General features: G+C 42.3%; 1 protein-coding gene across 4 annotated transcripts in view; it reads left to right on the forward strand.

Annotated features, from left to right (window-relative positions):
* MYH10 (myosin, heavy chain 10, non-muscle) overlaps positions 1-14,607 on the forward strand; it is a 102,339-nt gene that overhangs the window by 86,892 nt on the left and 840 nt on the right. For all 4 annotated transcript variants that reach the window (XM_010291615.1, XM_010291613.1, XM_010291614.1 and 1 more), the window contains 15 exons: positions 227-439; positions 541-685; positions 2,127-2,333; positions 3,408-3,512; positions 5,151-5,303; positions 5,642-5,890; positions 6,455-6,667; positions 7,169-7,381; positions 8,722-8,883; positions 10,342-10,470; positions 11,720-11,808; positions 12,056-12,179; positions 12,287-12,495; positions 13,411-13,519; positions 13,892-14,064. In XM_010291615.1, coding sequence (XP_010289917.1) covers positions 227-439; positions 541-685; positions 2,127-2,333; positions 3,408-3,512; positions 5,151-5,303; positions 5,642-5,890; positions 6,455-6,667; positions 7,169-7,381; positions 8,722-8,883; positions 10,342-10,470; positions 11,720-11,808; positions 12,056-12,179; positions 12,287-12,495; positions 13,411-13,519; positions 13,892-14,064 — 2,493 coding nt within the window. The remainder of the gene's footprint in view (positions 1-226; positions 440-540; positions 686-2,126; positions 2,334-3,407; positions 3,513-5,150; positions 5,304-5,641; positions 5,891-6,454; positions 6,668-7,168; positions 7,382-8,721; positions 8,884-10,341; positions 10,471-11,719; positions 11,809-12,055; positions 12,180-12,286; positions 12,496-13,410; positions 13,520-13,891; positions 14,065-14,607) is intronic.

A 14,607-nucleotide genomic window follows, 5' to 3' on the forward strand; every position in this document is an offset into this window, starting at 1 on the left:
ATGATCATTCTTGTAGTGCATCTGTAGTACCTGGGGCACTGTGCTTGTCAGGATCTTGAGAATAACAGTAGTGGCTTTCTATCGATGAAGTTTTAGAAAGTCTGTTTTATTCTAGTGGAAAAGTTAAGATATTATTTATGTACATAATTTAAGTAACACTAGACTGTTATGATAATAGGTCTGAAGCTATGAAATATCATTAACCATTGTGCCTCTGTTTTAACAGAGGTGATGAAGAAGCAGTTCAGAAAAACAATGCACTGAAAGTGATAAGAGAGTTGCAAGCTCAAATTGCAGAACTCCAGGAGGATCTTGAATCTGAGAAGGCCTCACGCAACAAGGCAGAAAAGCAGAAAAGAGATTTAAGTGAAGAGTTGGAGGCTTTAAAAACAGAGCTTGAGGATACCTTGGATACCACTGCAGCACAGCAAGAGCTGAGGTAGGATCATATGTCTGTGTAAGAAGGCACCATTAAAATTCATCTTTAATTTACAAAAGACCAAATTGTTGATTTTTGATAACCTTTGATGCTTCCTTTAGGACAAAGCGTGAGCAGGAGGTGGCTGAACTGAAGAAAGCAATTGAAGAGGAAACCAAGAACCATGAAGCACAGATCCAGGAAATCAGGCAGAGGCATGCTACTGCCCTGGAAGAGCTCTCTGAACAACTTGAACAGGCTAAACGGGTGAGAAGAAAATGGCTTGCAGAAATACATTTACAAGCACCATAAGTGTTGTGGTCTGTGGCATAGGTATCTGCCACAAGATATCTGTGGCACTGATATCTTCAGAGCTAAGTTGTCCTCTACACATGCATAACAATTGCAATTGAATCAAGTATATCATGTTGGTTTGAATATATTGCAACTATTAGACAGTCTTGGCATCTCTCTGGAAGTGTTCATTAGACTTGGAAACGGCACACCTAGAGATAAATCATGTAGTACTCCTGTAGGAATTCTCCAGCACTCCACATGCTTATTTGGTGAAAAGCAGTTCTCTGCATGAGTGAACTGCAGAATGCTTCCAAATAAGGGAATTATAACGTCCACACTCACAAATACCAAACTGTGAGTGCAGGTAGTGTAAAAGTTCTTCCAGGCACTCTTAACTTTGTGCTTGTACTGTGACCTCCAGTGCTAGATATCTCTGGAGTATCTTGGCAATTTGCACAGCTGTCTTGTGTTCTTTGGTGACCACCACCAGTGCAGGCAGGAGGAGGCACACCTGGATAGCATGGTTCCTACTAGTGTAGCTTGAGTGTCTTGTTCAAAAGTAGAATTACTCCAATGCTGCCCCTCCCCCCCAAATCTTTAGTATGTGAAATTATATAAATATAATCACAAATGTATATGTGGACAGTTCATATACTGTAGCAATATTTTTATGTAGGGAATACTTCACAAGCTTACTTTAAAACACTAAGTGAGAAAAATAGTAGTTAAAGCTGGTGGAAATTATAGTTGATTCACCTGAAGATCTTATGCATGTCATCTTCTCCTTATTCATTAAATAGTCTCAATAAAAGCATGAAAAGACAGAAAAATACCCTGCAATCTTAAACAAAGGTCCTGTGATAAGATCATGTCAGTTCTGGTGATATAGTAAGAATGGCACTTAAACATCCCTTGTGCCAATTATTACTTTTTAAAAAAAGGTTTTTGACAAATGTCAGTGCAGTGGGGAAAAGTGCTTTGTTAAGCACTTCCAGGCTGCTATGCCTACTAAAATCAGGGCAGCTTTAGCTGGTATCTTTCCTTTTATTTCTGTGAGATGAGCCATGCTGATCTGTTAATGGGCACATTCCTTCCTACTTACAGTGCTACTCAAACAGTCATTTTACAGCACTGTCATCCCAAATCTTGTTGAATTCATAGAACTGTCTTCTAGTGCTCGCTGTTACCTGTGATATCTGAGAGTGGAATAACTTGAATTAACTTAGTCTTTGGCTAACATACACAGAATATTACATGGCAGTATTTTAAACACTCCCTACTTGTGGACTGACTGAGCACTTGTTTTATCTTTGAATTTGTAAACCTGATTTGCTGGACTGAATATTTTTTAGCAGAAAATTTTATTTATATGTAACAAAGTGTTGAATTTCTTTCCTTTTGTATTTCCTAGTTCAAAGCAAATCTTGAAAAAAACAAGCAAGGCCTAGAGTCTGACAACAAGGAGTTGGCCTGTGAAGTGAAGGTACTGCAGCAGGTCAAGGCAGAGTCTGAACATAAGAGGAAGAAGCTTGATGCTCAGGTACAAGAGCTAACTGCCAAGGTCACAGAAGGTGAAAGACTGAGGGTGGAGCTGGCGGAGAAGGCAAACAAGCTGCAGGTAAGGCTGTGTGGAAGTCCTAAACTGCTGAAAAATAGCCAAGAAACTAAAAGCCTTAACCATATGCAGAAATGGCGAGGAGAAATGACTTTCAAAGATGCAGCTAGGTCTGCAGGAACTGAGCCTGTAGCTGACATGGGAGGTGGCCTCGGTCATGCACTCTCATGTACTTGAGGGACCTTGAAGTGGTGATGTGCCTCATGGATACAGCTGGACAGCCATGACGTTAATCCTGAGCTTTTTGGGCTACGTGAGAATTACAGTGCCTTTTAAGTATGTGGCTTCCCATTCTGGAGACCAAATCCTGGAGGAGGCTCTGCATAGTCAAGCTGCTGACAGCTGGCCTACAGGTTTTTGGCCTGGCTATGGAATTGAGTAGATTGGGCTGAACTCAGTCATAGGTGTGAGCAAAAATGTACTGATTGATGGTGGCCACAAGTTTCCTTTTGTTCTTCAAAGTTGGGAGCTTGGCAGATAGGGATTGCAAATAAAGGCCCATTTTTCTGGGAAATAAGGAAAAGGGCAAAACACAATCAGGGCTGACTTTTAAACCAGAGCACCAAGTACTTTAGGTAAATCAAGTTAAAGTACTTCAAAAATGGAATGGCCCAGCTCTTTTTGGAGGAAGCAGTATGTCACTGTATAGAAAGGTAGCATAGCCTAAAATAGCAAGAGTTGGCACCTGGCAGTAAGCTTTTCTCTTGCAGTGATGCTTTAAACCCAGCTGCCACCCTGATAATCCCTGAATTAATGGTCCCATAAAATATATGGTCCTATAATTAAAAGTAGCATTGAAGTATGAATGCAGATACTGGAATGATGTGCTCTGCTAAATAGCATGCCGAACTCTTGTTATGTTACACCACTTAAGTTCAAGACTGACATCCAACTTGAAGTCTCTAACCAAACTTCAGTATTTTTAGTTTGTTGTTTCTCTCTGTTGGGATCTATTATTGCCTTGCCGTACCTGGAATTTGTTGAGGTGTTGTGTTCTGCAGTTCCAGCTCCCAGCGGAATGTAGACTTTGCCGTGAGTCAGCTGCATGCTGTTACCTTTAGACCGCTTGCTTTGCAGAACGAGTTGGATAATGTCTCAAGTCTCCTGGAGGAAGCGGAGAAGAAAGGCATTAAGTTTGCCAAGGATGCGGCTAGTTTGGAATCTCAGCTTCAGGATACACAGGTGTGTGTGCAGTGAAGCTTGAACTTGGCACTGAAGCTCTGTTGCTCATTGAAATGCTAACTGCATAACAGAAAATAGATTTTCATGCATGGTTTGGAAAGTCCCTTGGGTAGAAGCTCTATTTCCTATTAAAATGTACTGAAATGTGATGTATAATAACTGCTCAGCTACATGTGGAGATAATTTTTCATTATCTAAGCTTCACTACTTGGTAGACTGTAGCCTTTCAGTTTCTTTTTTATTTCCTAGTCATGTGGGCGATAAGTATTAAGTCAGAAAAACCTTTCCAAGTAGAATGTTAAGACCCTCGGGTTATACAAAAGACACAAGGGACAATACCCTCTCTTACTGGCAGCTTAAGTTCTTAAAACTGCCAGTGTTTGGTTTTGAGTTAAATATTGCAGCTTTATGCACATATTCATCACTTAAATATACTCCTTTTTTCCCCCTGTATAAAAATGCTGATGGTGACTACCTGAATAATGTTAACCACAACTGGAGAGGTCTGTGAGGAGCAGGATGGAGGAGAGGGTATGGTGGTTACACCTTTCATTAGTTTCTGTTACGACAAAAGTTTCCACTGCCAAATTACAGCTATCTTTAAACTGACCTTTATATTTAAACAATGCAGCAAAACTTGGAAGTGTGCTGCCATTGCAGGATTTGCTGCTATATATTCTTCCCAGGTGGTTTAAAATAGGTACTCTATATGCTTGTCTGAAAGAAGAAAAATAAATTTTGGAGGTGACTTCTGTGCTTGTCCCTTTAAAGATGGAAAAGTATCATCCATTAACTTATAGAACAGTATGTGGCATGGATTCTCTGATCAGAATTATGCTTTATAAAGGTTTAAGTGTGCCCAAAATGAATGATCAGTGCCTTTTAGAAAACTGAAATTACAGATGTTTTCATAAGCATATGCAAAAATGCTGTGAGAAAAATAATCAAACCTGAAAGGCCACATGGAGTAATGGAGGGTGGTTTAACCTGTGGTTTAACCTAACCACAGGTTAGCCTGCCTGTGGTTTAACCTGGCAGGCAGCTAAACACCACAGAGCCATTCGCTCGCTGCCGCCCACCCTCTGGGATTGGGGAGATAATTGGGGCGGGGAGGAGGGGGCAGGTAAAATTCCTGAGTTGGGATAAAGACAGTTAAATGGGACGGAAAAGGAAGGGGTAATAATAATAGTAATGATTAAAGAGTATATAAAATAAGTGATGCACAATGCAATTACTCCCCACCCACCAACTGATGCCCAGCCTGTTTCTGAGCAGCAGCCCTCCTTGGCCAACTCTCCCAGTTTATATACTGGGCATGACGTCGTGTGGTATGGAATATCCCTCTGGCCAGCCTGGGCCAACTGTCCCGGCTGTGGCCCCTCCAGCTTCCTGTGCACCCCCCACCTGCTTACTGGCCAGCTGGCATGAGAAGCTGGACGGTCCTTGACTACATAACAACTGAAAACATCAGCATGTTGCTATCAACATTATTTTCATCACAAATCCAAACTACAGCCCTATACCAGCTGTCAGGAAGAAAATTAACTCTATCCCAGCCAAAACCAGGACATAGCCCAAAGCCAAAGTTGACACAGTATGAACCAAACTGAACTTTGAATATGCCTGTTTGTGTAACAGGAGCTGCTTCAGGAAGAAACCCGCCAGAAACTCAACCTGAGCAGTAGGATTAGGCAGCTGGAAGAGGAGAAAAACAACCTGCAAGAGCAGCAGGAAGAGGAAGAGGAAGCCAGAAAGAACTTGGAGAAACAGATGCTTGCCTTGCAGTCACAGGTAAGCTGTTGTAAATGGCACGTCTGTAAGGCCTGCACATCCAGGTGAGATGAATTGGTATTCCAAACCTCTTGGAAAAATGTCCTGTAATTTGCACACATGCTAGACTGAATTTATGACTAAAATTTCCTGTGGTCTTTCTCCATTGCAGTAATGACTAGTCCAACTAACTACAAAGAGCAGGACTTCCTCCTACTTAATATCCTGCTAGCTCACAACTTTTATGCTACTTCAGCTAGCAATAACATCCATTTCTGGTTTTGTATTTTGGACCTGATGCCTTTGTTTCTTTCTTGTGAGGTACTAAGGTATGTGATTTTCTTTTTATTAAATTTCAGTTGGCTGATGCTAAGAAAAAAGTAGATGATGACTTGGGAACCATTGAAGGTTTGGAGGAAAATAAGAAGAAATTATTGAAGGATATGGAATCCTTAAGCCAACGCCTAGAGGAGAAGGCAATGGCTTATGACAAACTGGAAAAGACAAAGAATCGCCTGCAGCAAGAGCTGGATGACTTGATGGTAGATCTAGATCATCAGCGCCAGATTGTTTCTAACTTGGAGAAAAAGCAGAAGAAGTTTGATCAGGTAGTCTAGTTTCCTGTCATCTTGCTGCTTTCTATGATTTTTAAATGGCGTGTTGTTTATATTGTTACGGCATAAATGAGCCGTGTAAAAAGAAGGGTCTGACTAGAGAACTGCAGTTACTGACAGATCTTTCATGAGCAGCTTGGCTGTTGTTAAGAGCAACTTGTCACTTACAATTTCAGTGAGCTAAAGGCCAGCTTTGAGTCTTGTTAGATCAAGTAATAAGCTCTTTATATACAAAAAAGACCTTATATTGGAACAAAAACTTGACTTAAGAGCATTATTGTAATCCCTCTAAGATAGACTTAAGAAAGGATGTGAAGACTGAAAGATGAAAATAATATAAAACGTATTTAATCTTGATTAGTAGCTTGCTTTCCTCTTCTCATTCCAGAGAAGCTGTAACTGTTTTCTACTAGCACTTTGATCAAGATTGAGAGACTAGACAGCTTCTGAAGACCAATTAAGCTTAGAGCATTAACCACTTCATTGACTAAAACACCTGAGGCAGGAAGGACCCAATTATAGAACGTATGAGATGGATTAATTATTTCTTATGTTCAGATGCTGGCAGAAGAAAAGAACATTTCTGCCAGATATGCAGAGGAAAGAGATCGTGCTGAAGCAGAAGCAAGGGAGAAGGAAACCAAAGCATTGTCTCTGGCTCGGGCTTTGGAAGAAGCCCTGGAAGCTAAGGAAGAATTCGAAAGACAGAACAAACAGTTGCGTGCAGATATGGAAGACTTAATGAGCTCTAAAGATGACGTGGGCAAAAATGTAAGTACTTTTCCACACATTGTTTTGTTATATACTGCATGGGGAATAACACAATAAAACTCCCTGGCTGGAGAAGTATATTTGACACAAAAATAAAACTTTTTGAAGCTGACTTATAAGCCAAAATTCTAGAGAAATTAATGCTCGGAATAAGGGGGCGGTGTTAATTAACATCAGGTCTCTTCAAAACATGTGAAGGCATGGAGGGCAGAAGTTGCTGGCCAAGTGACTGGTGGCCCCTGGACTAGATTTAAAAGCCTGTCTCATTACTACTTTTTTTCCTGTGACACTGCACAGCTCATCTGTCTAATCTACATAGATTTTTGTTGGGTTCTCTAATGCAGTCTAGGAGATGCTGCTCTGCCTGTTCTGATTTGGTGTCCAATCCAGAGCGTCACAAAATGTAGCGTACTGTGTTCATGTAAAGTCTTACTTCGCTCTTAGTAACTGCTGATGTTGAGATATCTGAAGGAGGGGATCTGATTAATATTTGTGGCTTAGGTCCATGAACTGGAGAAGTCAAAGCGAACTTTAGAGCAACAGGTTGAAGAGATGAGGACTCAGCTTGAGGAACTGGAAGATGAACTGCAGGCCACAGAAGACGCTAAGCTTCGTTTGGAGGTGAACATGCAAGCCATGAAAGCCCAGTTTGAGAGAGATCTGCAAGCCAGAGATGAACAGAATGAAGAGAAAAAGAGGATGCTGGTTAAACAAGTAGGTCTCTTTTACTGTACTTCATAGCAGGAAGGATGTGATGATCTTTTGCCAAAGCTCTGTGACTTCGGTGATAACTTGCTACCAGAAGAATAAAACTCTGCCTAAAGATCCCATCCTATAGAAATCCCAAGCACTGATCTTTACAAACAATAGAATAATCTTCTTGAGGACTCGCCACTGTCCATTGTTAATGTTAGTCTGCTGATGATGGTCCTCTAATTCAGCTGTATTTGTCTCCAAAGTATTCGACATGCAGGTACATTCAGTTACTGCTGCATGAGTGTATTTCAAGGCCATCCTATCTGGTGTACGGGAACAAATCCATGGATGCTGATATAGACTGAAAGACTGTAACTAAGTGAACAGTTTCCTAAATGAAATTCATGGCAAAGATTCCAGATTTGCCAGACTTGAGTCTCTTCAGATCTGCTTTGTGTTACTGGACTTCTCAAGAAATGCCTTTAAAATTTCATGCATGAAATTTTGTAAGAGATGACGGTTCTAAGTGAATGTTTCTAAAGTTTTAAGGAAAAAAACACCTAATATTTCAAGATTTATCACAAGAAAACAAAAACTTGCAATTACTGAGAAACTGAGAATCACCAATATAGAGATCTCTTAGAAATAAACATAAGCAATGGCCTGGAAGGCTTTTGAAGTTCACTGAAATGCAAAATTGCTATTTTCTTGCACTGGACAAGGGCTCTTGACCTGGCATGAGGAGAGAGACTGGATTCAAAACTCAATATATTCTTTCATGTTAGTAACCTGTGATATTTCTGGCTCAGTTTTATTTGTGTATGAGTTCAGTTTAGTTCGTCTCAGTCTAGCTGCTTAGATACTTTGCTTTTCTATTTTGTTTTGAGAAAAAACCCACTGTTGGTGTATAAATGCTAATAGCACCGCTGTTTCAAAGAGAATGATTTCATTTTTTTTCTTGAAAAAATGAGGTGATTCTACATCTTATTTTCCTCTTAGTGATTCAATCAGAATTAGTGATATCTGCCCTAGAGTGGTACCTAAACGTGGATAGGTGTGCTGGGCAAGATGCTGGTCACTAAGTAGCTGAACAGACGAAACGGCAATGCTTCAGATGCCGAGTTATTTATTGTCTCTGTTCTCCTTTTTGCCAGTTCAGAGAGATCTGCTTCCGATTTCTGGATTTGTTTTTGCCATCTGCAGTGCCTTCCCATGTAGCTTGCATTCTATAGTCTTTTCCAATTGAATGATGTTAATTCTGCTCTGCAAAGGCCTTTTGGAGCCACCGACCACTTTGTTAGGATTTTGCGTTTGCTCCATTCCTGGAACTGAGCCTGTTAAACACCTTGATTTCACAGGTGCGAGAGCTGGAGGCAGAACTGGAAGATGAGCGCAAACAGAGGGCTCTTGCTGTGGCAGCCAAGAAGAAAATGGAAATGGATCTGAAAGACCTGGAAGGTCAGATAGAAGCTGCAAACAAAGCTCGAGATGAAGCAATAAAACAGCTACGTAAGCTCCAGGTAGGCACAGCTAATCAACTGAGCTGCTTTCTCTCCTGACGGTTTGTCGAGGGTGTTGTTTTTCATTAAATACGTCTGTAGCATGAAGGCAAGAAGAGAGTTGGACTCGACTATGCTGACATCTGTCATAGAGTATCTGGCCTGAACTTATCACCTGCTTAAAACTCCTCATCCTTTTGTCAGTGAGGAGTTAAGATTGTCCCCCACACACTTCTATTCAATAGTCATCTTTTTCTTTATTTCAACACTTTGCATAAGGATTTACTGAATATTGCTTTTGAGGCTGCATTTTTTAAAATTATGGTTGTTTGTATCTTTGAATTTATTGATCTGAGCTCAGCTTTTGCTGACTGCTGCTTCCTCAAGTTGAACCTCTTAAGGCATTCTCAGCCAAAAACCCTCCAGAGAAATAGGAGTAAATTTGAGTTGCTTTTAAAAAGCTCCAAGATGCTCATTACTTTTAGTATGGCAAGGAAAAAGAGTCCTGTGTCAAGGATTTATTTCCCTTCCCCAGGAAAATATTCAACATTTGGTACGGTTCAGTTTTGCCAAAAATTTTCAGTACCATGGCCCAAAGCTGCAGGAGTATGAGGCCATGGCAAGACTCTGTAAAGCATATGACAAATTAAATTGCCTTTCTGCCCTGTCTGCTTTATGCTTTTGGCAATTCTACCTCAAATCCTACTTCAGCTGAATGAGGGCAATCCTGGAACTGAGCCCTGGATGAAGAGGGAGCCTTGGTTAAAGCAAGAAATACTGGTACCAAGCGGTACCCCGCTTCTCTGTTCCAAGAGGACAGGACAGCTAGAAAGTTCATACCTGATCTCTGTACGCTTTCATACAAGCACCTGAAATACGTGATCTCATGACTGGTGGTATTTTAAAGATGCAGGTACAACTTAAATACAGTTTCTCCAACTTTCTCTCTCTTAGCATCTCAGTCAAACTTGTGCAGATTAAGATCTCGGTCTGAGTTAATGGTGTTTCTCAAGGGAAGTGTAAGGATGTGCTTCTAGGTGTGCAAAATGGTGCATTGTGTTACTTCTGAGCTGAGAATAGTTTCTGACTTTGCATACTGGTAATAAGTTTTGGGTTTTTTAGTCAATTTAAGTAAATTTTTTAAAAGTCATTCTAAGGTCTTTACCACCCCATAAGTTTCATGACAAGTGTAATTGAGCAGCTCTTTATTAAATAGGTTTTTTCCTACAAGAAATATACCAGATAAATGAGGTGAAGCCTTATAATGTGATGTTTCTGACAAGGAATTAAGTGATGGAAAGATGAGAAAATGAAGTTTTACTATGAATGTAAGAACTGAAAATGCATTTAAGTGGAATGAAGCCACTTTGGGAGGAAGGTCTTACCTCTTAAGGGTCAGAATGCTTCAGAGCTACTAATAAATCTTGTGATTGTCCTAATGCAGCATGGCTTTTTGCTTCCCTTGCTTTCCAACCGCAGGCTCAAATGAAAGACTACCAGCGGGAGCTGGAAGAAGCCCGTGCATCCAGAGACGAGATCTTTGCACAGTCCAAAGAGAGTGAAAAGAAGCTCAAAGGTCTTGAAGCAGAAATACTCCAGCTCCAAGAGGTGAGACTGAAATCCAAGAAATTTGTGGGTTTTTTCCTAAAGGAAGGGGAATACCAGAGAGGGGCAAAAAGAATAATTAAAAAGCAATCTAGTGAGTTGAACAGAGAAATGGGAGCCTGGAGATCTTTCTCTTTTCCCCTGCTCCAGGTCATCAGTGAACTCCTCATAGCATTGTAGGAATCATTCCAGTAGTCTGGACTTCATTTCTCTGCCTTTTCCTAAAGGAAAGCTTTACTACTGCTTAAACAGATTTGAGGCCTCACTAAAACTTGCAAGGTGGTTCAAGAGTCTGTGGAAGGTGTGGTGCACAGTGTCAGTACTAAAATGGATTATTGGAAATACATAAAAACCTAACAATCTCCAGTCCCTCAGGGCATCATTTAAGCCTGTGGAGGTTTATCACTCTGCCACCTTGGGTCCTCATCGCTTTCTCTTAGGGGCATGTGTTCCCTCATTGTTGGCGATTCATGTAAGAGCTCTAAGTCTTGCTACGTATCGCTCATCTCCCATTATCTCCTTGGTCTGCCACAAGGTCAAGCATCAGCAGAATTGTCTTGTGTGAGCGATTGCCTCTTTTTGTCCTGTATTAGCTGCAGACCACAGTTCGAAGGGATCGCTTAGATTTCCCTACACTTTACAGATAACCTACGACTTATTAGAGCTTCTCCATGTTGTTCTTCTGCGGACTTCAAACTTGTCAGTCTTGCACTTTCAGTGCATTTAGTTGTCCTTAGTGGATGCCTGGGTGTTTTTACCACTTAATACTGTTTTATAATTTGAGATTCAGTGATGTTTATACTATTGTGCTCAAGATTTTATTTTCTGTACTTCGTTTGCATTCATGCTATGTACTGTGCAGGAACCTCAAAAAAAAAAATTGCTTAACTTAGTGCCATCTTTACACTGAATGTGTTTATTAAAGCATGTGACAGAATGGTTTTCTCATGCTGTTTCGGGCTTGAGTGTTACTGATCTTCACAGATTTTTTTTTTTTTTTCCTTAACTTCGTGTAAGGAACACTTCAGGGACAGGGAGAAGTAAATCCATTGTAGTCATAAGGCAGTTAAGGGGAGGAAATACCAAGATGTGCCCTGCTAGCTTCTACAGGTGTTCCTTCTGCTTATCCATTAAAAGACCTCAGGGGTATCCCGCTTCACATCATCTCCCAGAAGTTATTAGAAGGCTACATTGTTTGCAGAAGTTTTGAGATTCCTAATGCTGTAATGAATCTTTTCCTAAACCTTTGCAGGAGTTTGCTGCATCTGAAAGAGCCCGTCGTCATGCTGAGCAAGAAAGGGATGAGTTGGCTGATGAGATTGCAAACAGCGCTTCCGGAAAGTGAGTTATCAAATGCATTAATTGTGCACCTGAAGATCTTCAGGCACCAGCAGCTGTCCTTGGTAGTCTGCTTGTAAATTGTGTATCAGCCTGTCTTCATGATAAAAATTCCCTGTTGTTACGAAGAGAATTGCTTACACAAGTAGCTTCTCGTGACGATTTGCAATGCCTAAAGTGTCAGAAGCAAACTAGCTGGTAGCTTTGTATCAGATCTGAACATGTCTTGACCCAAATACTTCCTTTCTAGATCAGCGCTGCTGGATGAGAAGCGCCGGCTGGAAGCTCGTATTGCACAGTTGGAGGAAGAGCTCGAGGAAGAGCAGAGCAACATGGAGCTTCTCAATGAGCGGTTCCGAAAGACCACATTGCAGGTGAATCCGTTGTTGGCAATGCTGTTGGGGCAATTTGTGTTTCAGTGTGCAGATAAGTGGAGGCTTTGAATAGCACCAAATGACCTTCTGTTCTTCTCCTGTGAAAGGTTGACACGCTTAATTCTGAGCTAGCTGGAGAGCGGAGTGCTGCCCAGAAGAGTGAAAATGCACGGCAGCAGCTGGAAAGGCAGAACAAAGAGCTGAAAGCCAAGCTGCAGGAACTGGAGGGTTCTGTGAAGTCAAAGTTCAAGGCAACAATTTCTACTCTAGAAGCCAAGATTGTGCAGCTAGAAGAACAGCTTGAGCAGGAAGCCAAGTAAGGAAAAAAATCTGTTTGCCTATGTTTGCTGTCAGTTGAATGTCTGAAATCTCCTTGCCGAAAGTTTTTGTAGGGCTGAGATGTGAGCCTACAGCACAGGCATTGGGGTTTATTATCTGGAAACCTACTGTTTAGGGGACACACTTCAACAAGACAGCTGTGAAGTGACTGGGATGGACAGTTTCAGAATCTTACTTTGCTCCATAACTGAAACTGTTGAATCAACTCTTCACCTGAAGTTAGCCAGGTGAATAGGTGGACTGGTAGTCCCAGGATCTGCAGGGTGCTGCAGAAGTTTCTCGAGACAAGATGAAACATCCCCGTGAGACACCTGGTCTCTTTGGTTAGAGGAAGCAAGTTGAACAGCGTAGGACTGACCGCTTCAGTTAGTTGAGGTGAATTCTGTGCTCTGCAGAAGTCTGCTTTTCTCCAGTGAGTGCTTCCCGCCTGTCCTTTTCATCTCGATCCTCCAAATACTATTTTTTTCTTTTCTTTTTTTTTCCTTTTCTTTTTTTTTCCTTTGACTAGTTCCTCCCAGAAAGACTGAAGGTGGACTGTCATGCCACCATCTCCACTCCTTTTGTGCTTTTGGCTCTGGGAGGACACTGTTAGTGGTTAGCAATAACTTTAAAGCTGCTCTGTTGAATCTTAATCGTGAAGAAGTACCTTCTTATCCCTCTCTTTAGCATACATACTGTGTTCATATCACTCCAGTGCTAACACTTTACTATTTCAAAGCTGCATGCCAGCCAGCCTCCAGCATATTAAAACCAAGTTCTGTTGATGGTGGCAGGTATGTTAAGAGGACTCAAATATCAGTTACACAGAGAGAAAAGAGCCTTGTGGAAAGGACAGCCTGTGCGTTCCTAGCCTTCAAGGACTGGCACCAATGATGACTTTTGACTATTCTAGGGAAGGAGCGGCTGCTAATAAATTGGTGCGTCGTACAGAGAAGAAATTGAAAGAAGTCTTCATGCAGGTGGAGGATGAGCGTCGACACGCAGACCAGTACAAGGAGCAGGTAGGTGGAGAGGCTTGGCTTTTGAGGCCTGTTTCTCAGAAAAGGCAAATAAAACCATACTTTGAGGAGAAAGGACTTGTTAAGAAGCATTTTAATGAAAACATCTGAGGGAACCCGCATCTTGATCCCTAAACCACTAGAGTAGCTCCCAACAGTCAAAGGCTCCCCGTGTTAGCTCTGGTGTGATGATCCGCTGGCATCCCAGACTCAGGAACTCTGCAGAGTCCACACTGGAGTCTGCAGTGAGGCTGATGGTTCTTCTCCAGTCGGGCTGATAGGGGAGGACAGGGTGTCAGCTAACCTCCCTGACCTCCCAAATCGTGGGGTTGCAACTGCCAAGTTTGATCCTGACGACCTGGTTTTGTGTTTTAGATGGAAAAGGCAAATGCCAGAATGAAGCAGCTCAAACGCCAGCTGGAGGAGGCTGAAGAGGAAGCCACACGTGCAAATGCTTCCCGACGTAAACTTCAGCGTGAGCTGGACGATGCCACAGAGGCTAACGAGGGCCTGAGCCGGGAGGTTAGCACCCTGAAAAACAGGCTAAGGTAGGTGGTGCCAGTAGCAATGGGTTTATCTGAGCCCTTGTGTGCCCACAGACAGTCTCCGTGCTGCATCCCTGGGGAGCTGCGGCACTGCCGAAGCAGAGCCGCTAAGTGTAGGGGATGGGTCAAACTGGAGCCCGCTGGGAACGGCTGACTCAGCCCGGTGATGGTAAGAAGGAAGCTGCCAGACCACAGGGATATTCCTGACGACTCTTGAGGCTGAACTCTTTGGAGCTTATATTGGCAAGTTCCCTGGGGTTGCCAGTTCAATCCAGCTGTAGGTAAATGTGACAGGAGACAGCTCAGTCACGCTCTTCTAGTGGCTGGTACTGATCCCTCTTTTCCTGACCCACTCTGGTGGGAGTGTTCCAGCACTTTCCTTGAGAGTGGGTCTTTGAGGTCGAGGTCTGTGTCCAGTATGGATGGGAGTCAGCAAAGAGGAGGCTGGTGCAGAACAAAAACCACCTCTGCAGGGAGAGCAGCTGAGCTGGCGGGCTCGTAGGAATGGCGGCAGGGGGACACCGCCCACCTTCACACAGGGGCAGC

This window comes from Phaethon lepturus, unplaced genomic scaffold, assembly GCF_000687285.1.
Source record: "Phaethon lepturus isolate BGI_N335 unplaced genomic scaffold, ASM68728v1 scaffold37, whole genome shotgun sequence".
Classification (NCBI taxonomy): Eukaryota; Metazoa; Chordata; class Aves; order Phaethontiformes; family Phaethontidae; genus Phaethon; species Phaethon lepturus.